The 25797-nt window shown below is 38.1% G+C and overlaps 1 protein-coding gene across 5 annotated transcripts in view; it reads right to left on the bottom strand.

The window, feature by feature from the left end:
• Positions 1-24696, bottom strand: part of WDR35 (WD repeat domain 35) — a 77005-nt gene extending 52309 nt beyond the window's left edge. For all 5 annotated transcript variants that reach the window (XM_054677706.2, XM_054677708.2, XM_515315.7 and 2 more), the window contains exons 1-10: positions 24517-24696; positions 23690-23807; positions 16446-16517; positions 14674-14766; positions 12711-12839; positions 9496-9629; positions 8438-8603; positions 7527-7672; positions 3446-3571; positions 694-879 (exon numbers count right to left, since the gene is read on the bottom strand). In XM_054677706.2, coding sequence (XP_054533681.1) covers positions 694-879; positions 3446-3571; positions 7527-7672; positions 8438-8603; positions 9496-9629; positions 12711-12839; positions 14674-14766; positions 16446-16517; positions 23690-23807; positions 24517-24672 — 1326 coding nt within the window. In that variant the 5' untranslated portion in view covers positions 24673-24696. The remainder of the gene's footprint in view (positions 1-693; positions 880-3445; positions 3572-7526; positions 7673-8437; positions 8604-9495; positions 9630-12710; positions 12840-14673; positions 14767-16445; positions 16518-23689; positions 23808-24516) is intronic.
• Positions 24697-25797: the final 1101 nt, after the last annotated feature.

Below are 25797 nucleotides of genomic sequence, written 5' to 3'. Positions count from 1 at the left end.
TATGGGCTTATGACTTTTTAAAAAATACCTTTACTATTGTTTAGCAAGTTTCAGGAGAGAACACCAGCAAACATGGCTGTTCAAAGAGTCACCTTTAACAAAAAACTCTATACTTTTTAATGGGGTAAAATAATTGATAACACAGCCAAAGACATTGGTAGTCCTTTTCAGAAATATTTACATACTTCTGCAAATATTTAAGTTGTTAGTATACTTTTTAAAAAGACATATTTATATTATTTATGTTATGCTATGATATATTAATTTTAAAAGCAATATAACTCCAAAGTAGATTTCTCAATGTCAAAAGCTACCCAAACTGTCGCAAGTGTTCATTGCTGCATAATTTCTTCAGCATTTATGCATAGTAGACATCTGGATGTTCATTTTTGCTCATGAAATTTTAACTTGAAAAGGGATTGCGGTATTTTAAATATATTTCAGAAACAAAAAGCTTCAGTATTGAACCAGTCAGTATGAATTGCCGTAAGATTAGCTGCTTGAAGAAAAAAAAAATCAGGGACACAGCATCAATGGAGTCACAGAGTTTTCCAAAATTGGTCTAGATCAATAGTGCCAACAGACCCAATGTTTTGATGTACTTGCCAGTGTAGAGGCCATGCTTGAAAAGGTAGAAAACTATAACCCAAGCAGTTAGCCCAGCTATGTCTTAAGATATCAAGAAACACCTACCTGAGGATGATTTTCATCAGCTTTTGTAGCCAAAATGCAGAAATCTCCACAGGTAGTAATAGAAATGAGACCCTTCACATATTTAACATATTTTTCATTGTTTTTCGTATCCCAGAAGACAACACAATACTCTGGACGATCAGGTCTGGTATATGCATAAACTACAGTATTTGAGCAATAACCCCACTAGGAAGAAAGGAAGGAGGAAAGGGAAGGAGATTGAAAGGGAGAAGAATTATTTAGTATTGGGAAGGCAAATCACATTATTTTATTTTTACTCTTGAAATATTGCAGATATTTATCACTGCTGACAAAATATATTCTTTAGAAACAGAAGACAGATTCAACCTTTTATAAAAATAATAGAGATTTATAAAACAAAGAATGTGCTGCAAATATAAATTTAGTTTGTCTAACCTTCCTTATTTTAATTGGTAAGATTTAAGCTTCAATGGTAAAAATTTTCAATAATCAATAATAGCTGCTGGACAGGGGACAACAGGTAGCGTGATCCCTGTCAAAGTTTCAATTCTGGATCTCCAAGTCGAAATTCAAAAATAGTCACTTTGCCTTTTTACCCCCATCCATATTTTTTATATTTGCTTTTATCAGAGTAACATATTCACATAATATATGGTCAAATAATCCTACCTGGCTTATTTAAAACAAAAACAAATGTAGAACCCCCTGCCAAATTTCCTCTCTCTAGAATGGTCGTGTACAACTACTTTAACTGCAACTGTTCTGGTGTTTATTTCTGTATCACATTATCTATTGATTATGGAACTTACACACTTACAGCTTTCCCTTCTAACTCTCCCAACATGTTTATATTTAATTTTGAATAAAAAAATAAAAATACATAAATTATATTAAAAATATAAAAATGAAATAAAATATCATGTTGATATTACCATGATTGTGTTTACCATTCAAACAAACTAAGCTAAACCATGTTTAGCTTTTTGTATCCTGATTACTTTCTAAAATAAGTTTTTTTACTTTAAAATAGTTTTAGATGGACAGAAAAGTTGCAAAGATAGCACAGAGTTCCCATATACTCCTCATCCATTTCCCTTATTGTTAACATTTTACTTTACCATGGTACATTTGTCACAACTAGGAAATCAACATCACTATTAACTATATTACTATTACTATTAAGTAAACATCATACTTTATTTAGATTTCATTAGCTTTTCCCGAATGTCCTTTTACTATTCCAGAATCCCATTTGGGATACTTAGATTTAGTCATGTCTCCTTAGGCTCCTCTGGGGTGTGACAATTTCTCAGTCTTTCCTTGCTTTTAATGACCTCAACAGTTTTGAGGAGTACTGGTCAAGTATTTTGTAGATTGTCCCCCAATTTGGGTCTGTCTGATGTTTTCCTCATGCTTAGATTGGACTTCAGGTTTTTAGGAAGACTAGCACAGAACCGAAGTGCACTTCTTTATCATGCCATATCAGGGGGCATGTGATATCCACATGACATTCCTAATGATGTTAACCTTTATCACTTGGCCAAGGTGTGATTGACAAGTTTCACCAATATAAAGCTACTTTTTTTCCCCTCTCCATACTCTACTCTTTGGAAACTAAGCGTAGCCACACTCAAGCCAGGGGAACAGGGGCCTATGTTCCACCTCCTGGAGAAGGCAATACCTAAGTAAACTGGAATAATTCTGTAAGGAAGATTTGTTTCTCCTCTCCCATTTATTTATTTATTCAAATAATCCATCTATATCAGCATCAACTCTTGGGCATTTATACTTTGGGTCACAATAAAATAATACATCATTTATTTTATTATTCAAAGTGCTCCAGCTTTGGCCATTGGGAGGCTCTTTCAGCAATGTCCTTTTGACATTTCCCCATCCTTTTGTTGTCTGAGCACTTCCTTACTTGCTGGGACTATAAACTGTTCCAGGCTTACCTTGTATTTTCCCTGCCCTAGTCCTAGAATCAGCCATTTCTCTAAGGTCCTTTACCTTTTCAAAATTAAATATATAAGATTTTTATAACAGTTTACCAGATCAATCTCACATTTGAGAGCTTGCTTTTGGATCAAATGTTAAACTCAAGATAAAATACTGATTATATGTTATGTTGCTTATTCTCATTTTCTCCTTCTAATCCATTCTCTGCCCTTCTCTACCCTGCCGTGAGCCTTGGAGACTAGTTTCTACGAACTCCGTCACCTGGGCTACCTGGCCATCTGGCTCCCAGTTAGGTTTGGCCAACAGAAAGCACCAGCAAGTGGAGAGGTGAGTTGGAATATTTATTCCCCAAATCCCTCTCTGTCTGGCTGGTTGGCAGGGTCTGGGCTCCTGCAGAGCAGACCCTCTTGCACAGCCACAGCTCTTGTGGGTTCCAGGAGCCTGACTCCCTTGTCTTGCCCCTTCAGGCCCAGGGCTGGTGATGGCTTCTCATTGATGCTAATCTTTGGGTGCTACTTTCTATCATCCCTTACTGTTCCCTTTAGCCCTGCCCACATCCCTGTAATAAGCCCTTCATCAATCTCTCTTCAATTACTCCTTTGAGTGTACCATCTGTTTCTGGCTAAGACTCATGGAGTAATTTTACTAACTATATATAGTATTCTAGAAAAGTTTACTAGTTCTAAAATCTTCACACAAAAAGGCTTCCTTTCTGCTAGCTCCTAAAACAAGACAGCTTTGAATATACTTTGAGCTATAGCAAAATTATTTAGTAAGAAACACTGTTTATTTTACAACTGCTCTTAATATTTACCTTATAATTAGGTCGAATGTTTGCAAAATATATAAAGGAATCAACAGCTAGTGCAATTTTCAGTCCACCTCCTTCCCAAGATAGTGCAGATATTTCCTTTCCAGGAACTTTCAAAGTACCCAGATGCTGAAAAAGAAAGTTATCTTTAACCTAAAGTATAACAATTAACTGAAATACAAATTACCACCAATCACTTCACAGAGATCAAAAGTGGTATGAACATTATTTTGTGAAAAGTTACTAGTCACTTTAAAATCATGTTTCTTGAATTTTTTTTTTTTTTTTTTTTTTTTTGAGACGGAATCTCTCACTCTCGCCCAGGCTGGAGTGCAGTGGCGTGATCTCGGCTCACTGCAAGCTCCGCCTCCCAGGTTCACGCCATTCTCCTGCCTCAGCCTCCTGAGTTGCTGGGACTACAGGCGCCCGCCACCACGCCCGGCTAATTTTTTGTATTTTTAGTAGAGACAGGGTTTCACTGTGTTAGCCAGGATGGTCTCGATCTCCTGACTTCATGATCTGCCTGCCTCGGCCTCCCAAAGTGCTGGGATTACAGGCGTGAGCCACCGCACCCAGCCACGTTTCTTGAATTTTTATAATGAAAAACATGCATATAAGAAAAATTTACAAACTATATCCAAAGAATTCAATAGCAAATTTCATCAAATCTAAAATGCCATAGACTGAAACATGAATTTTTATGTACAACTAAGGAAAGGAAAAAACACATTGCTAATTAAAATATGGCAACTTTGATTATAAGATGCCTCATTTTAAAGTTGTAAAAAATTATATTTCTTAGAATCAATGAAATATTTTATTAGTAAATTCAATCATAAAGTCTTGTCTTTCTCTTTCATCCCCTCACAACCAACGAGTCACCAAGTCCTACTGCTTTTACTCCTTTCCACTCTCTACAATTACCTTTTTAATGGACTGCATTGTGGTAATAGCTTCCTAACTTTAAGTCTTACTTTTCATCTGTTTCCTTATTCTCCCCCTCTGCCCTCCCAATTCAATCTATACTCTGCTGTCACAATTATCTTTCTGGAACACAGATCTAATCATAACCTACCCTGCTTTTTAAAAGGTTTAATAACTTTTAAAAATCAGTAAATCCCCACCATCACATTCTTTAGCATGGCATACAATGCCTTTTTCCCATCTTGTCCAAAATCATATTATGTGGCTTAATATCACACTATTTAGCCATAACCGCTGTGTGCCTGCTCGTGAAGGAACTACTCTGCCCCCACAGCTTTGGCCTATACAATATCCCTTCTGCCTGAAATCCCCCTCTTCTTTCCTCACAGCTCCCCTATCCTTACTGGTCCTTGTCCTCCTGGAGCACGCCTATTCATCCATCAAGATACAGCTCAAATACTGCTTCCTCAACGAGTCCTGCCTTCTTCCCCCATTCTATGGTTCCAGAGAATTACAGAATGAGCTCCTTAAGAGTACTAACTGTATCATATTCACATTTCTTTCCCTTTCCATTAATAGATTATTTGATAAACTGATAGTCAATATATATCTTCAATAAATATACATTCAAATTTTTTTAATTTAAAATTTAAAATAAATAAACAGTACTTTTTACGACCAAATTAACGAGTGAATAAATGAATACACTTTTTTAATGTGGCTATAAGGCAATCGAACATTTTTAATCTATATCTTTTATTTGACAGAATGATAGAATCCCCAAAATTTCAATGAACTTTACTGGTATCCCTTGTTCTAAGCAGATACCCTCTAGGGTCAAATTTCATGTTACTATAGTTTGAATGTCTGTCCCCTCCAAAACTCATGTTGAAATGTAATTGCCATTTTGACAGTATTAAGAGATGAGACCTTTAAGCAGTGATCAGGGCATGAGGGCCCTCATGGCTGGGACTACTGCCATTATACAAAGGGGAATTAGGTCCCCTCTTGTCTCTCTGTTGCACTCTCTTTGCCCTTCTTCCTTCCACCATGAAATTATGCAGCAGGAAAGCCCTCACCAGATGTCAGTAGCTCAATACTGGACTTCTCATTCTCCAGAACTGTGAGCCAATAAGTTTCTGTTAATATATACTATGCAGTCTGTGGTATTCTGTCATAGCAGCACATAATAGAGTAAGACAAATGTATTGAGCTCCATTTTGCCAAGGAAACCAATGGAAGAAAAAAACCCAAAGTTTTAACCTAGGAGGGTCTGATCTGTCTTGCTACCTGTATGAAATTAAAGGGGAACCAGCAAGCCCTCTACAGTACTCTTGGTATTGACCCATCCATAAGAGGAGGAGAATACGGCCATCTTCTAACTGCAAACCAGCCAGGATGTGGCAGCAGCAAGGAAAGAAAACCACCTTTTAGTAAGCCCTCATTACGTGCCAGGCACTGTGTAGGCATTTCCTCATTGCAATCTCCTTTAATCTTTACAATAGCACCATGACGTATTTCCTTTATTTCTGAAAATAACTAAACTGTGTCTCAGAGGCTAAATAACTTCTCTACGTCAAATTACACTGTGGAAAATGAGTTCAATGCCAGATCAACTTGACTACAAACCCTATGCTCTGTTATCTCCTACCATGGCTAAGACCACAGTGCAAAACCCAGGAGCCCCTGGCCCTCAGAATTTAAAAGCAAATTCTTCTCTGAGGTTTTCTTAAGTTTAAATCACTAAGTTTAAATTGTTAGATAACTTCCATCCAGGTTATCTTTCCTACCTTAACAATAACACAGATCCAAATAATTCCCCATATATTCACTCACTCAGAAAATACTGACTACTATGACCTGAGGAACTATGCTAGATACTTTTAGTTACAGCTAAACCAAACCCCACTTACAGTTTTCCGTTTAACACTTAACACATTGTTTTGCAAGACAAACAAACAGACTTTAGAACCCATGTTTTTCTACCTGGGGAAGGCTGAACTAACAAAAATAAGCAGATAAAACATTATGATAAATAAGTAAATGGCAACCAACAAAAATAACCAATAAAGAACATGAATTAAGAAGGAGGCTATAAATATAGAAATAATTAGAATGCAGATTTTTAATTATTTAGGAACCTTGAAAACTATGCTTTTTTTTTTTCCTTCACTTTTACATCTACGAGAAATATTGTCGTTTGACAATGTATAGAGAGCATCTACGTTCTACAGTATATTCTACTGGGTAACTTTGAGATACTGATTCAAAAGCATCAGAAGACATCATTTCTTGCCCTAAAAGAAATTATTAAAATATATAAAAATAACATTAAAACAACTGGTATAGGCTTTTATGCAGCCAAAAATATATATCACTGTAGTCTATGGTGAATTTATAAAAGCCAACAGGGTATTCAAAAGGGACAAAATATAGTACTGGGTTAGAAAATAAGACATTCAAAAAACGTATTAAGCTTAGTTATTAATAAGCTCTCACTTTCTAAATTCTTTAAAATTCACAATATATTAATTCTCCTACTTGACATTTTCCAATGCTACTTCTGAAAATTCTTTTAAAATTAAATTTATTAAAAATACTATTGAGAAGGATAATACTCATATGTACATTTATGAAAACAATGCTTTTATTTTAATGTAGCATCACCTAAGATTAATTATTAAATTTTCTTCAAGTAACTGATTACTTTGCAACAAATTAAAAGTATTAGAAGTTTGAAGGAAGGACAGACAGATATGTATGTTTAACATCTAAACACATTTAAAATATCACATTAAAAATCAGAAAAATTAATCTGAAACAACTATATTATACTAAATACTACTCAAAAGCTGGCTATGAAAAGAGACACATATTCAGATCACAGAGAAAATATTCAAAATAACTACTCCATGGTGATTTCTTATGTTAAACTTCTGGTTTTCTGAATGTATAAAATTGTAATTTTTATTTTGTAATTATAAAACTATAAGATTATAAAATTCCATGATAAAATACAACAAAGATTTATACTATGAAGATGAAATGTCCCTAAAAGAAAATGTGATAAGTTTACACCGTTTCCTTTGTTCTTTTTTCCTCTACCTTACTCACTGCACATTTAAATAGAAAGAAAGAAGATCAATTTGAATGCATTTACCTCACCAAACGGAGTGTAAAACTGCACAATGTTCACATCTTTGTCCTGCATGGCTGCCTTCTGGAAGCCCGCCACAGCTAACACGCTGCCCATGTGGTTCCACTGGATGCCTACTACGTACATGCCAGTGTCAATCAAAACGGGATCTAGTCAGAAAGAGAAAAATGAGGTCACTGTGGGAAAATACGTAGCCTAGAGAACTTTATAATCTTAAGAACAACTTGTAAACATTTTTAAAACTTTCCACATTTTTAAAAAAACAGGGCTGGGTACAATGGCTCACGCCTATAATCCCAACACTTTAGGAGGCTGAGGCGGGCGGATCACTTGAGTCCAGGAGTTCAAGATCGGCCTGGGCAACATGGTGAAACCCTGTCTCTACGAAAAATACAAAAATTAGCTGGAGGAGTTGGTGCACACCTGTGGTCCCAGCTCCTCAGGAGGCTGAGACCTTGAGCCTGGGAGGCCAAGGCTGCAGTGAGCCAAGAATGCACCACTGCACTCCAGCCTCGGCAACAGAGCAAGACCCTGTCGCAAAAAAAAAAAAAAAGTTAAAAATTAGAAATTGAGGCCGGGCACAGTGGCTCACGCCTGTAATCCCAGCACTTTGGGAGGCTGAGGCAGGTGGATCACGAGGTCAGGAGATAGAGACTATCCTGGCTAACAGGGTGAAACCCCGTCTCTACTAAAAATATAAAAAATTAGCCAGGCATAGTGGCACGCCCTGTAGTCCCAGCTACTCGGGAGGCTGAGGCAGGAAAATCGCTTGAACCTGGGAGGCAGAAGTTGCCGTGAGCCAAGATCGTGCCACTGCACTCCAGCCTGGGCGACAGAGTGAGACTCCATCTCAAAAAGAAAAAACAAAATAAAATAGAAATTAAAAAAATTTTTTAAACAGAAAAATTCCTTACTTTGGTCATTCTCATGTCTCATTATTTGGCATCTTCCATTATCAAAGCAAACAGCAAGGCAAGGGCAATCAGGCTCCACGTAGCCTTCTGTGCCATGGTACCAATGAATTCCAGCAATGCTGATAGCTCCAGTGACATTCACCAAACAACTCAGTTTCATTTTTATCTAAATAAAATTGGTTAGGTTTAATATTTTACATTTTAAAACACAGTAGTATAGAGACAATACTCAATAGAGTATTGTAGAAAGAACACTGAAAAATACAATCTAAAAATCAGGTAGCAAATTAAAGCTTAATCACTTACCGGTATACAGGCCATGGACAAATCACCTAAATATCCATTTTCCCCACATGTAAAAAATGAGGATTAAAAAACACTGAGTTTTTATGAGACTCAAACATCAAGTATATAAAAGTGCTTTGAAAACAGCAAAATGATATAAAAGTTCATTATTTTACTTCCACCAGTGAGTGGATTTATTTAATGTCCTAACCCTTGCTAAAAAACAAAACTGCCCCACCAGTAATCATACATCTATTACAGCTAAACCTTGCAAAGCCAGAATTTTTCTCCAGATTATGCTGCCTGATCCTATTCTATTTTACTTTCTTTCCAGGGATTGATTTTTCTCACTTACCATTTAAGTCTGTCATTCTTTTTACAAACAACCATTGGTAGCTTGCTACAAAAATACCCTTTGGTATCTACATGTAAACTTTGGCTTCAGACACAAGAAGACACCTACAAAACTTAAACTGCACATCGCCCTACTCATTATCTCTCTGCTTAAATGCACTGACACCTCGTCCTTTCTACCTACCAAAAAAAATTGGAACTAAAAGCTACACTCGAACTTGTTGCACTAATTTGCCTTGAGAAAACCAAAATTTTATTTAATTAAAACAAAATTTAGACGATTGGGAAAAAGAAAAAAAATCTGAATTGAAGACTTTAATTACACAAACCGCCATAACAAATAAATGTATATATAAACATGAATGATATGTACGATAATCATATAAAATTGTATAAACAAGACTGATGCATACACTTACCATAAAATTTCCTTGATTATCATAAATGTGTATTTCCCCATTTGCCATTCCAAAAAGTAAGACTCTACTGTCTGCAGACCATGTTACATGGGATAGCTGTATACCCTTCAGGTCTTTTCCCCAAATACGATTGCCTAAAACAAAACATTATTAAAAGTTGTTCAAGGTCGTGATCCTCCAACAACGGCTTTCAAAATCTTTGTTTTTCTAAAGATCTCGCAAATTCTTCACAGCATTCATGCATTCATTCAATTTATTTGGCCAATAAATATTTACTGAGCACCTATATGTGCCTGAAAAGACATCTGAAATAGCAGCTGTTTCAACCTTTCTCCCCTTTCTTCTAAACTCTGAGGCTGGATCTCACTCCCAATTAGCAGTTGAGCCCATCTTCTATTTTGGAAAGAAAATAAAAGCACCCAAAAACAAATTCCTCATTCCCATCTTCAACAATTCAGAACATAACTGAATCCATGCTTACACTTTCTGCGTTGCCCACTAATACAAAAGAAGAGGTATTTCCCCAGTCAGTCCCCTATCTAAGGCTAATTCCTCTATGTATTCTCTGATCTAATCCCTTCCTACCTTTGCAAAGATCTCCCTTTATCGACTACTCTCATTTTCTCTTTCTCATTAAACTCTTCACTCCAGGGCCTTTCTTATGTGGATTTAAACACATGCAGATCTATTTCTCTTTGAAACCATCACCTTAAATAAAATAAAATAAACACTTTTATTAACCCCAAGTTCCCCCTCTAACTACTATTTCTACCATTCCTTTCCCAACCAAACTTCATGAAAGAGTTCTTCACACCTATAGTCTCCACTTCAACTCCCACTCAACCCTTAACCCCTCCCAATCTGGCTTCTGCCCCACAACTCCATTGAAACTGCCTACAACATACACTATTTGGGTTATGGTTATATACTAATAGTCCAGACCTCACCAATATTCAATATATCCATATAACAAACCTGCACTTGTACCCCCTAAATCTATAAAAATAATACATAAAAAAAGAAGAAACCAAACCTGTTGACATCTTGATCTTGGACTTCTAGAGTCTAGAACTCTGAGAAAATAAATTTCTGTTGTTTAAAAAAAAGAAAGAAACTGCCTTCATGGACGTCACTGATGGCCTGTTGCTAAAGCCAATTGATACTTTTTTTTTTTTTTACCACTCCCTCCTTCTTGAACTCTCTTGGCTGCCATTAGCCCATATACTCCTTTATCTCCAAGACTCTTATATTTCTCGACATCCTTCTTCTGCCCATCCCTTAAATGTTGCTGATTTTTTTTTTTTTTTTCCTGAGACAGGGTCTCACTCTGTTGCCCAGGCTAGAGTGTAGTGGTAAGATGATGGCTCACTGCAGCCTCAACCTCTCAGGCTCAAGCAATCCTCCCACTTTGGCCTCCCAGGTGATTGGGACTACAGGAGTGTGCCACCACGCCCAGATAATTTGTTTTTTTTTTATTTTATTTTTAGCACAGACAAGGTCTTGCTATGTTGTCCAGGCTGGTCTCAAACTCCTGAGCTCAAGCAATCCTCCCGCCTTGGCTTCCCAAAGTGCTGGGACTGCAGGCATAAGCCATTGTCCCCAGCCTAAATGTTGCTGATTCTTAACTCTACAAATGCCTCTTAGTTTTGTTCAACTATTTCAATGGTTTAAATTACCATGCATATGCTGGTGGTTCCCAAAATTTTGTGTTCAGCACAGACATTTTTGAGCTGCAGATATGTATGTCTAACTATGGTCTGGATAGATTTACTTGAATGGCCTATGGCATGACAAAATCAACATATCCAACAGAGGAATTTTCCCTTAAAATCAATCTTTCTCCACACTATTTTAATGAAAGGCATTACCATCATCCAGCTGCCCAAGCTAAAACTCTGGATACTGCCCTGGGGACTTCCATCCTCTCATCCCCAATCCTATCTATTCTGCCTCCTGAGTATGTATAAAATCTACTTACTTCCATTCCCTTGTCATTACCTGGATGGCTACCACCCACCATAATCTCTCACCTGAATTGCCAGAGCAGTTTCCTGATACAGCTGCCCATTATCTTTCCTTCCTTTCTCTATTCTTCATATATAGCACAGAGATGTTTCTAAAGAACAATCTTATCACATTGCTCCCATTCTTAAAACTTCTCATTGGCCTCCCAAGTGCTGTTGGACTTAAGTCCAAACACCTTAATATAACTTATGATCTGCATGATCTGGCATCTGTTTCTCTCTCTAGATTCACTGCATACTACTCTTCACTGTTAGTATTATACCCTACTGATAATCAACTTTTTTCAATGGCCCAAACATAGCTAAGAGCAACTCCTCTGGACCCACTCAAATACTACTTCTTAGGGCTGAGACATTCTACACACCAACCTACCTTGTGGCTAATGCCTCAGCATCAGCATCACTTCCTCCAGGAAGCCTTTCCTGATCCCTCCAAGTCTGCATTAGGTGGCACTTCTACATGCTCCTGTATTTTCCCCATCTTAGCGCTTATCACAGGATATTGTAATTTCTCAGTTACTCATCCATCTCTCCTGATCTAGGTCTGGTCATTGCTGTACCCTTACTTCCTAAAATGATAGCTGTTGCTTTATAGGCTCTCAGAAACATTTGTTGACTACATGAAGTTACACACACACACACAGACACACACACACACACAGAGCGAGCGAGAGAGAGAAATAAAAATGATTTTAAAATAAATTATTTCTCTACAGAGTTTCAAATTAAAACAAAGGTGCAGACTCTCAGAAGACCCAGTTTTATCTATTACTAGAATTTGAAAAATACAGGTTTTTAAGGCTATAAACTACAACCAACAATGACATATTCAGTTCCAATAAAAACGACCACAGACTTTTTGAAACTAAAGTCTATATATTTGTACAGACTAACCAATATAAAAAGAAATTACATAATGAGGCAGACATGTTTAAAATAATGCTGAAAAGTTAATTCAATTTTTTCAATGCCACTGTAGGAAATAAAAAAATTTCCTTGAATATACATAAAAACAGATGGTTAAAATCAAAGAACGGTTCTTGAATGTCATCAAATTGTATATCAAATAGTTTCCCTTTTATGTCTATTTTTCAATCAGAATGCTAACATATGGCAACTAACTTAAATCTCTAAAGAAGAAAACTGTCAGCCAGATATTGATCTTAGTTCTATGACCAATCAATACATTACCATCCACTGAACCAACTATCACAGCCCCATCTTCATATACAATGCAGATCTTCTGTCCGTCAGCATTCCAGCTCATACTGCGAACAACTGATTTATTTCGATTGTTGATCATCTCCTCAATCCAAGAGCCTGTTTTCACAAATTTAAAAAATTACAAGTCAAAACTTTCACATCTATTAAATAGTAGTTAAGAATTGAAAGCATTCCATAAAGTACACCATGGGACAAATAACTGCAAAGTTTTCTACAACCTGAGACATTAAACTATAAAACTTCCAAATCCAACAAAAACAAAATGAAAAATTAACTTGGGCTTAACTGATAACTGCTTCGAAGATTATCACAGAAAACATAATAAATGCCCATCCTTTGTTTCTTCTTTCTTTCTTTCCCTCTCTGTCTCTTTCTTTCTGTCAATTAAAAATTAAACTTCATTTGCTTTTTCAGAGCTAAAACTACTGATTTTTCTGAAAGCCTAACTTTTCCCACTTGAACAATATGGTTCAGATCATAACCAATAAAAAAAAACTCCAAGTAACAATAACTTTATATATATGCACATAAACTCTCCAATGAATAATTACAAGCATATTAAATGCAGCATATTAGTTACCATCACAAAGAGAATGAAGGCAAAAAAATACACAGCATATTAGGTAAAACCCTAAGCCTGCTTGAAAAAATTCTAATCAGTTTATACTACATTAGTGACACGACATCTCTAATGCTGAATGACAAAAATATTCTAGTTGTATGCAGGGTAGGAATGAGATGTAACTTGTCTTTTAGCATAACCAAACTAGAAGCAAAAAAATAGGCTATTTTGTTTTTGCTTTTCTTAAAGACTTTTTTACATACCAACATGGGCAACTCTGGCCTGCAGCCAAGCAAATAATCATGTAATTTGGAATAACTGCCCAGAGCAGGATAACAGAATTGAGACTGAGACCCAGAGAAGACCTGAAGACCTACCTTGGAAACAGACAAAGTTTACTCCAGTCCACTGAACTTTCACATTCTATCCCCTACACACACACACACACACACACACACACACACACACACACACACACATACTTTTTTAAAAATTAAAGTATTATAGCATATCTTTAATGAAGGCTTTTTAAATGGTATGCCCTGCCATTTAAAACAGCACACATGAACTTTTCAAAACAGCACACATGAACTAAGGCACCCTTCCCTTTTGAAGATGATAACTACAGGCCTCAGGAGAACATGTATTATGAGCTGCTTTTCTGGTAAAAGTGGATTATCTAAGTTAATCCTTCTTTTACTCGCCCTCTCTCGTAGACAAACTGTGAACCAGCAGTCAGAGTTGAGATAAAATCCGTACCCATAAAAGAAAAGGAAACTAACTGGCCCATGCAGGAAGTGAATTATTCCCTTTGACTTCTTACTAAATGTGTTTTTATCTACTGAGATAACTCTAGCCACTCATTTATTCATTCATTCAACAAATATTTATTGAACATGTACACTGTGCTATGTATCATAAAAGGTTCTACGTATAAAATGAACAAACAGTCATTTCCCCTTTCCCCTCAGAGCTTACAGTCTACTGAGGAACCAATATTAAATACACACTCACACACACATGAATGTAACTATAAACTGGAACTACCTAGAAGTAATTCTTATTGGAAATCTGGAAAAAAAAAAGACTTATCTCAAGTAGAAGCTATTCTTCTGCTAAGAGTCTAAGTTCATTTTGGAGATAGCCAACAGTCACCTAATTCACTTTCTTAATAACAGGGTTAAAGTTTTAAAAAAAAAGTGAAAAGTAGGCAGCAATAAATCCAGAAATATTATCACTGTGCAGTCAGGATGAACTCCTGTTGTTAGTAAAAGGGGTCTATTTTGGAGATGTTATTTACCCATCCAAATACCGTGATCCAGATGCCAACTTGTGAAAAATTAAATAATCTCTCCTAGTAAAGTATACCTTTATATAACATCCACACAATGATAAGCCCGTTTTCATCACTGGTAGTCAACTTCTGATACTGCTCATTCCATGTTACAACTTGAACAGAACCTAGAACATTATAAAACAATTTAGAAACTTAAAGGTTACAATTAATTTCAAATTTACATTTTTATATAAACACCAAGATCATGTTAAAATCAATATGGTTCCTGTACAGCTAACTAGTCTTTAATATTCCTCAAAACCTATTCATAAGATGCAGTTATTGATAACACTAATTTTCTACAACAATGCATAATACTATTTTTCATATCTATCCCTATTTCATCCCAGTAAAGACACCTATCATGGCTAGCTACCAGAACTACCATATACCTGATGACAGAAACAAATACAAGTATGGTTTACTCAATTGGCCTGACTCCCAAAAATAATGATGTTCAAAGGACACCATAACAAGTACTTGTTTAGGGGACTTTTATCATTTTTGGTAGATATGTCCTATAATCTCTCTTCTGCCCACCTCTCACTCGTTTTCCATTCTATTAGTAAAACACTCTTGAGCATATCTTAAACCTCTAGGGTACGTGAATAATTGATGACTTTTAATTTTTTAATCCCTAAATACTTTAGTGTACATTTCCTAAAAATAAAGACATTCTCTTCCATAATCATATTACAAATTAGGAAGTTTAACATTGATATACTATTATCTAACTCACAGTCCATATACAAATTTTATCAATTGTCCAAATAATGTCCTTTATAGACACTTGTTCTTCTCATTCCAAGATCCAATCTAGGATTATACAGTGCATTTAGTTGTTATACATCTTCAATCTTTAGTCTTTTTTTTTCTTGAGACAGGATCTTGCACTGTCACCAAGGCTGGAATGCAGTGGCACAATCATGGCTCACTGCAGCCTCCAACTCATGAGCTCAAGGGATCCTCCCACCTCAGCCTCCTGAGTACCAGGGACTACGGGCACACAGCACCACGCCTGGTTAATTTTTTTTACTTTTTGTAGAAACAGGGTCTCATTATGTTGCCCAGGGTGGTTCCAAAATCCTAGCCTCATGCAGTCTTCCCACCTTGGCCTCCCAAAGTGCTTGAACTATAGGTGTTAGCCACTACACCCAGTCTCTTCAGTCTCCTTTAATCTGGAATCATAGGACAGATTCTAAAAAGGATTATATATACAACATCCATAGACAGGAGTATTTTCAATATATTAAAAACAGCTATTTTCTTCTAGATTTATTTAAGATGTTGTTTAATCATGTAAAAGTTGAATGACTCTAAGTTGTATTACTTATGTCTCAACAGAAATGATTACAAACAGCTCCCAACTTACAATGGTACTACTTAAATGACTTTTCGGTGATGGGAATGCAATGCGCATTCAGTAGAAACCATACTTCGAGTGCCCATACAACCATTCTGTTTTTCACTTTTAGTACAGAAATCAATAAGTTACATAAGATATTCGACATTTTATTATAAAATAGGCTTTATGTCAGATGATTGTGCCCAACTGTAGGCTAGTGTTTTCTGGGCATATTTAAGGTAAGCTAGGCAGAGCTATGATGTTCAGTAGGTTAGGTGTATTAAATGCATTTTCAACTTACAATGGGTTTATTGGAACATATCCCCATCGTAACTCAAAGAGCATCTGTACTGTAAATATTACCATTATTTAAAATGTTGACATTTCTGCATTAAGTAGAAACTTTCTAAATGCCTAAATACCACTCAAACATGACTTAAAAGAAATTGAATGACTCACCACTATGACCTTCAAGAGTCTGATTCATAGAAAGGTTACTGGGGGCTGCAAGGCCCCTCAATTTTGCATCATCTAAAACAAAACAAAACAAACTACTATGATAAATATGTAAAAGTGACATATTATAAGATTTTGACTCTTTTTGTATTCCTGGGCAGTATTAATCATTTTTCTAAGTATGCCCCATTCTGATATATTTTTCTCATGGTATAAACATGAACAATAACACATACCCCTTGCAAAGATATTCTGGTAAAATAAAGCAAAATATATAAATGAAGATTGCTTACTCATACATTACATATATTAATAATCATCACTGCTTTTTATTCCTTTCCAAAAGACCACAAATAGAAATATTTATGGCCTACAGATTGAAAACTCTACAGCTTACAAGGGATCAAAACAGCATAGACTTTGAAAATGGGTTTTTACTAGATTACACAGAATCTTATATTCACTCATTTATTCATTCATTTAACAAATATTTATTAAATGTGTACACTGTGCTATGCATTACAAAAGGTTCTACATATAAAATGGTGAACAAAACAGTCATTTCCCCTTTCTCCTCAGAGCTTTCAGTCTAAGGGACCAATATTAAATACATACTCACACACACATAAATGTAAGTATAAACTGGGAATGTGAAAGCATAATAAGAAAGAGTAGCAGAAGTGACTTAATTTAGATTGACAGGGAACCAGGGAAGGCTATCAGAAGAACTGATATTTAAGCTGAGACTGAGAGGTAAACTGGAGATAGCCAGGAAAGGTAGAGAAAGAAGGGGAGTATTCCAGGCTAGGACACAGCAACGCAAAGGCTCTGAGGTAGACAACTAGAGCCCTTGACAAACTCTAAGAAGGCCTATGTGGATGAACAGGGGAGAAAATTGCATCAAACAAGGCTGGAGTGATAGGCACAAGAAAAACTATGAAGTATTTGTAGAAAATGATAAGAATTTTAGATTTTATCCAAAGTGCAATGAAAACCTCTAAAGACGTCTTAAAAATTTACTAACCATCCTACAGAGAATATTAAAATGTCATCTCAATAAATTAATCTTGGCTTAGAAATCTGTTACACATAAAACATAGCATTTAAAATTTTCATTTAAAATACAAATGTTATGAAGATCTTAAGAATTTGTGAGAATGGGAATTATACCAATGCTAAAGAAAATTCTACTTTCAGATAACAAGTATCTTAAAATATTATGAAAAATATCCTTTATTCTGAAAACATTGTCAGGAAAAAATACCTAATTTCCTCTAAATCACTAGTTCTAACTACCCAGTTGTTTTGGTAACCCAAGAGTACACATGTACAGTTTAACAATGCAATCATCTGTCAATTAAGATAGAATAAATGTTGCTGACACACACATTAGGCTGAACATAATTTTTTTTAACACAGGGTTCTTTCATTCATTTAATCTTTTAAAAATTGTACAACATACTTAAACTTTATTATAATATTCTAAAATATTTGGTGGAAACATTTTTCTTAACTTCTAGCACTGAAAAATCCATTCTAATGCATATATATATACACACACACATATTCTGATGTCACTATAACCTAAGTGAAATGGGTGATATGAGATTTAGATTGACCACCCATGTTTGCCCTCTGTTAGACCATAAGGTAGCATACTCTTGACAAAACACATGCTGACAGTTAAGAACAGGCTTTGAAATTCAGCTTGATATATTGAACAAATATCATCCACATCTGAAAACGTCTCTTGCTGGAAGCAACTCCGTAACTTGATCATGTAAAAAATATTCATAAAACCCACCTGAAAGTTCTCAGATGTCCATAAAAAGGCCAAAAGTTTTAAATGATGTAGAGTAAAGCCAGCGATAATATCCCAAGATTCCATTCAGTTACATTACTAGACTCCAGAGAGCCAATAAGGTAATGAAACCAAACTGGTATGTGAATAAAAATCTGATAATACTGACATAAATCTTCTAAAAGCACATAACAGTAATCCTTGGATTTAAAAGGCATAATCAAAGAAGTCACCAATAAAATAAAGCATTTTAAACTCATGTAAAGGAATTTCAGAATGAAATCAGTTATTCCAACAATCCAAAGTACATCAAAAAGTCCAAAGAAGGCTTTTAAAAAATTAAGGTGTAATAAAGCAACTGAAAACAAAAGGTATGACATAGAAGAACAGAAGATCATGCTAATAACACCAATAACCAAGCACACTAAATCTTTAAGAATCTTTCTCTTAGAAAAGCGTGACTGCCAATGCTTTTGTTTGCAATCATAAAAGTTGTCAGCAGCCCAATTTCAACAGAAATTCCTGTTACATGCTGCAAAATAAGCTTGAAATCTAGAATCAAAATATACAGAAGACTGTTTTGCAACACATAAGGATAATACAATTCTGAGAAAGAGATGTTACCATATTCGCCAGACTCTCTGGCAGGATCATCTGGTTGCCTTGCTTCTCTGTGTGAATGACTGACTGCAAAGGACTCTGTATGCATCCCTGGGTCTAGCTAAGGACACCTTACCTGAGATTTCTGGTCAATTTTGTTGTCCTGGGCATATTGGAAGGTTGAGGCAATGTCACTGCCTGCAGGTACCGGAGGACTGCGCAGTCAGCTGCAGTTGGCTTCCATGGCCCTATATAATTTTTCTCTGATGCAAATGTTGGCTTCCAGGGCTCTCTATTTCCTCTCATGAGGATGAGGGTGGAGGCCTTGGCAGTCGTAGCAGAAAAAGCAAGAAATGCCAACTCAATCCTAGTCAGGGCCATCATCCTCAAACCCTACCACAAGCAGCTCCAACCCAGGACCATCATCCTCAAACCCTACCACAAGCAGCTCCAACCCAGGACCATCATCCTCAAACCCTACCACAAGCAGCTCCAACCTAGGGCCATCATCCTCAAACCCTACCACCAGCAACTCCAACCCAGGACCATCATCCTCAAACCCTACCACAAGCAGCTCCAACCCAGGACCATCATCCTCAAACCCTACCACAAGCAGCTCCAACCCAGGGCCATCATCCTCAAACCCTACTACCTGCAGCTCCAACCCAGGGTCATCGTTCTCCAACCCTACCACCTGCAGCTCCAGCCCAAGACCATCATCCTCAAACCCTACAACAAGCAGCTCCAACCCAGGGTTATCATTCTCAAACCCTACCACAAGCAGCTCCAACCCAGGACCATCATCCTCAAACCCTACCACAAGCAGCTCCAACCTAGGGCCATCATCCTCAAACCCTACCACCAGCAACTCCAACCCAGGACCATCATCCTCAAACCCTACCACAAGCAGCTCCAACCCAGGACCATCATCCTCAAACCCTACCACAAGCAGCTCCAACCCAGGACCATCATCCTCAAACCCTACCACAAGCAGCTCCAACCCAGGACCATCATCCTCAAACCCTACCACAAGCAGCTCCAACCCAGGACCATCATCCTCAAACCCTACCACAAGCAGCTCCAACCCAGGGCCATCATCCTCAAACCCTACCACCAGCAACTCCAACCCAGGACCATCATCCTCAAACCCTACCACAAGCAGCTCCAACCCAGGACCATCATCCTCAAACCCTACCACAAGCAGCTCCAACCCAGGCTGTCAGCCCTTTAAATATCTTTTGGCAAGGAAATGACATCATCTGGTCCCTTTAAAAAAAAAAAAAAAAAAAAAAAGGGCCAGGCGCAGTGGCTCACGCCTGTAATCCCAGCATTTTGGGAGGCCCAGGCGGGCGGGTCGCTTGAAGTCAGGAGATCACGACCATCCTGGCTAACACGGTGAAACCCCGTCTCTACTAAAAAAAAAAAAAAAAATACAAAAAATTAGCTGGGCGTGGTGGCACGCACCTGTAATCCCAGCTACTCAGGAGGCTGAGGCAGGAGAATTGCTTGAACCCAGGAAGTGGAAGTTGCAGTGAGCCAAGATTGCACCACTGCACTCCAGCCTGGGCAACAGAGTGAGACCCCGTCTCAAAAAAAAAAAAAAAAAAAAAGCCTGACACTGGCTAGAGTGTCAAGAACGACTAAGAGGAAGCCAGAGACAATGGAAGGAGGGAAACTGATTCTCACAATAGACCAGGTGAGGGATGATGGTAGCTGGAGCTATAGTGGGAGCAGGGGAGACAAAGGAAAGGATGGGTTCAACATACACTTTGGAGACAAAAGCAACAGGATTGCTGATGCAGATGTTGTTAACGGAGGAAAAGAGAAGATTTCCAGCTTGAGCAAATGAGTGAAATGGAGGTATTTGCTGAAATGGAGAGAATTGAAAGAGATTTGGAAGAATATCAAGAGTTCGGTTTTGAACACAGTAAATAGGAGATACCTGTGAAAGACTCCAGTGGAGACACCCACGTCTGAAAAATCAGGACTGGGCTGGAGATATAAATGTGGGGCTCTTCACCTCATACCACAGATGGCATTTAAGGGCATGAGAATGAAAGAATAAATAGAGCAAGTGAATAGAGAGCCCAGAAGCAAGTTCTCAGGAATTCTAATAGAGAGGGAAATCTAGCAAAGAGACTGAGGACTGACCAGAGAAGGAGAGAAAAGTAGTACGTCTAAATATAACAATAACTTAAACATTCTGAATTCTCTTGTCTGGAAAAATAATGTTTCAAGTCAAATCCTGATGAGTCAATAAAAGCTGTCCATTAGATTTAGAACATGAAAGTCACTGGTGAGGGAGAGAAAAGGAGAGAGGACTGATATTGAAAGGAGAGAGAGAGGATAAATTGGCAGAAAGGTACCTGAGAAGGTGAAGGGAGATGGGCTCCAGCAAAACACTGGAAGCTGGCCTGTGAGAGAAGTAAACCTGATGTAAAAAGATGGATTGCTGGTTCTAATTCCTTTCCTTCTAGAGCAGGGAACTGAAAACTGGAAATGCAATGTGGTGCAAACTTTCTGGAGGGTAATTTGTGTACACATATTAGGAACTTGTATAAATGTACACACTCTTCGATCCAGTGAATGCCATTTCTAGAGATTTATCGTAGAAAGTATTAACAATTTATGCAAAGATTTGGATACAAAGATACAGTTGCTTTAATAGTAAAAATGTGGAGACACCTAAATGTCCAATACTAAAATTGGTTAAGCAAATTATGATATATTAATACCAATATAATGAAATACTAAATAGACATTAACAATGGTGCCATAGAAGATGATTTATTGATGTAGAGGATTGCTGTATTATGTTGCTGTACCCGAACTACAACACATTATACTTCACATGTTGCATCTTTAGCACAACACAGTGCTTCATAGAAAGCAGGCATGCAATATCTATGATTGTTACCGGAGGGATCTGCTGAATCAACACTATTTGTATTAAATATAATATACTGATCTTGTTAGACTCTCACAGCCATATTCCTCATATTTATTTCTTTCAGCACAATTCATAATCATTCAGTTCCAAAACAAATACTTTACTTCATTTTCCAAACCTCCCAAGAATCGATTTCCCATCTTGTTCACTAATTTCAAAGAATACTCCAGTCACAGCTCATCAAAAGGGCAGAGCAGAAAAAGAAGTTTGTTTTTAAAAAAGCCCTCAATGTTAAACAAAATGAATGCATTTCTTAATGTAATTTAAAACTTGCAGGCCAGGCACGGTGGCTCACGCCTGTAATCCCAGCACTTAGGGAGGCCGAGGTGGGCGGATCACGAGGTCAGGAGATCAAGACCATCCTGGCTAACACGGTGAAACCCAGTCTCTACTAAAAATACAAAAAAATTAGCCAGGCATGGTGGTGGGTGCCTGTGGTCCCAGCTACTTGGGAGGCTGAGGTAGGAGAATGGCATGAACCCAGGAGGCGGAGCTTGCAAGGAGCCGAGATCCAGCCACTGCACTCCAGCCTGGGCAACAGAGTGAAACTCTGTCTCAAAAAAAAAAAAAACTTGCTACATATTGTAAGCAAAAGTATGTATATACAGACACATATATATATACACATACATATATATATCTATATACACATTTAAGAAACAGAGAAAAACTTTCTTTTAACACAGTTTTAAAAAACTAAAGCACTGACAGATTGAACTATAAAACAGCATAAGCCAAACTTTAATTGGTACTCTTCTTTACTTAGGCTGTCCACTAGCCCTTTGTGTAGTAGTTAAAAACAAGGACTTGAATGTGAGACAAACTTAGTTTCACATCCTTGCTCTGCCACTTACTGGCTGCGTGACCTAGGGCAATTAACAGCTCAGAGCCTTAATTTTCTCACCTAGAATACCTACTGCCCAAGATTATTGTGAAGTCAAATAAGATTGTGAAGGTTAAACATCCACTATATGGAAAATCGTCAATAAGTATTTATTATTCATACCACATTCAAAGTTGTAAGGTAATGCTATTCAAAGTGGGGTCTGAGGACCAGCAACTCAGCTTCACTAGAAATGGAAATTCTCAGGCCCCATCCCGGGTCTATTGTGTGGGGGTAGAGCATGAAATCCGTCTTAACAACCTCTTCCAGTGATTCTTATACCTAATACAGTTTGAGAAGCTATGTTGTAAGGAATCCAAAAATGTAATGCAGTTTAACCCCCTACATTTTCATTTTATGGAAGACTAAACTAAAGTAGTAAGATCCTCAGCTACTTGTTGAAAGTCATTCAGTAGTCTTGTGGAAGAGCTGAGATTTAACTCCAATTGCCTTATCTAGATCTTCAATCTAGTGCGGCACTAGGGGGGCTAAAGAAGTGGGAAGCTGTTTGCTGTGATTCCAGAGAACTAGATAAAGAAAGAAATCAAGCAGCAAAGACAAGAGACCTACTAATAGAAATGTAAAACGTATCCCATTTTCTGTTCTTGGACACTAGGTGAATAACCATTAATGCATCTGATAAGCAGAAAGGATGACACAGACCTGTAAACAATCTGCCAGATTTTCTTACTGAAATGTTGACTCACAGGATTTCTATTAGACTCCTAATAATATAGTACAATAATTAGACATAGCATAACACAGTGACTTATTTTCACTCTTCATTATTTTTCATTTTCCATTAATAACTCAGCAAAAACCATCTGATGTTTACATTCAGCATTCTCTGAACTTTATTGCAAATATACTCCAGAAAAACACCATAAAATGTTTTGGTAGTTTTCCCTTTAAAATAATCAGAACTGCATATTGACAGATAACATGAGTAAATCGCACTGAACAAATAACATTAGCCAATTTACTACCAAACATGTGGGCTTGCATTCATTTACCTGTCTGCGTCTCTAATTTCAAAACTTTCAGTAATCCATCTTCACCACCGCATGCTATGAACCCTTGTTCCTTGTTCCAGGATACACACTGCAGCTTCACGTTATTGGGAATGGAAATCTGAAAAAGCAACCACAGCCGCACTAGCAACTTTTCACGAAGGAGTTGGGAAGTAAGTCTGCAGGAGATGAAAGCTGAAGAAAATCTTCCAAGAAGAAAAACGAACGGCCTTGCAGAAAAAAAATGAGCTGTTGTGAAAATGGGCATGGTCCCCTGAACTGACCCGGGCTCTAGCATTTGGGAAAGAGGGAAAGAAGTGCACAAAAGAGAAGGATAGTGACTGCGGAGGAAGCCAACGCCAGAGTCTCACCGGATGGATTTTTTAAAGGGAGGACGGGGAGAGGGTATAAATCCATACCACCAGTCCCTCTTCCTTTTTACCTACAACTTAGGCTATCCTATTGTTATTTCTTTTCTCTTGCCCAATGGCTCGTGGTGATCCAAAGAGTTTAAATGACGTGGATCAGCAACAAGTGGAGGAGGAAACATAGGGTAGCACGTGGGGACTTATCCTCAAGCCACCCAAAAGGACCTAGCCAGGGGCAGGAATGCGAGAGTGCTGCGAGAGGGCAGAAAGCTCGGCCAAAGACTGGGGCTCTGGGAACCGCAGGAAGAGGTCGGAGGCTGGACCCGGCGGGAAGGATGGCTGCGGAATGGCGAAGCCACGACCAGGACCGGGTGAAGGAGCCTGGCTTCTCGGGAAGGCAGCGGGAATCGCCGCAGGCTGCGGGAATGGCGGAGAAACGAGGACGCCCCCCAGGAAACTCACTTTCTTGCTCAGGTAGAAGAACATCGTGGGATCCCCGAGAGGGTCACGGCGGCCGCTAAGGCCCTCGACAAGTAACGGTTCTACGTCTCCAATCGGGAGTACCAGCAGCTCCGGAAAGCTCCCGTCGCCCTGGCAACCGCTGTTGCCCGGTCGCATCCGGGGCGCCGCGGGACACTTCCGGTGACGCCCTCGCAGCGGGCACCGGCGTAGTGCGCCTGCGCGGACGTCGATGGGTTTGTGGGCGCGGGGCGCGAGGCGGTAGCTGGGCTAGTCCTGTTCCCTGGCGTCTGGGCCTTTCTGCTCTCCGCAAGGAGCTGGGTCGCGACCTGTCACTGCCAGCCGTGCGCTCGCCCTCTGCGCCCCGTCTCGTGGTCAGTGCCGCCCTCCCTCCTGCCACACCTGTGATGATCGCGATGGAGCCGCGCCTCGGGTGGCATTACTATAAACCTAAGAGGAGAGGCGCCCGTTCGAATAAGGGCAAATTATTTAGTATTTTGTAAGTTCCAAAGTTCCAACATTCTTGAAAGGGAAAAGCCATTTACTGTATTTGATAGGCTGGCGCCACTGGCCAGATGAAAGTGCAAATGTGCGTACTGAGATCTTACAACCCTTTTCTGTGTCTTTGGGGATTGGAGAACCTCTAGAGCAATTTAGGAATAGAAGATTTTGTTTATTCCGCTTGTTTTGACATTTTTTAACAGTTTAATTATTACCGCAACCCCGAGGGTCCTTTTAAAGGAATTTCTGTAAACGTTGGGTAATTACAGCGTACAATTGCTATTGGGGCATAGCCTCCCATTTTACAAATATTTGAGCGTTTGGTGTTTTCTCGTCTAGAGTCGACTGTTACATATTCTCTTCTTTTTCTTACCTTCTTTCTTCATTCTCCTTTGTCCTTTTGGAATGCTTGAGAGTTACAAAGCCTCAAAGTCTAAGGCATAGGGCAGAAATCCAAGTAGAACCACTCTCATGAAATTATTTGGTCTCACCTATGTTTTTATTTCTGGTTTTCCCTTTTACCATGATCTAGCATGTAATTTATGCATCAGTAGTTAATTTCCCCACTTGGAGTCTTTTCCCATCTCAGACAAAAATAAAATAAAAATCCTCCAATCCTTTGACCTGGGTGATTTGTCTCACCCAGCACAATCTATTATAGAATTGACAATAATCCCTAGTGCCTTTCCTAGCAAATGTAAACTCCATCCAAAATCAGATCTTCCCTCAATCCTAAATGTTTTTACTAGGGAGCCCCCACCTCAAGTAAGCCAATATGCTTTC

Source organism: Pan troglodytes, chromosome 12 (genome assembly GCF_028858775.2).
Source record: "Pan troglodytes isolate AG18354 chromosome 12, NHGRI_mPanTro3-v2.0_pri, whole genome shotgun sequence".
Taxonomy (NCBI): domain Eukaryota; kingdom Metazoa; phylum Chordata; class Mammalia; order Primates; family Hominidae; genus Pan; species Pan troglodytes.
Note: the sequence above shows the minus strand (reverse complement) of the source record. Positions and strands in the feature narration are given on the sequence as shown.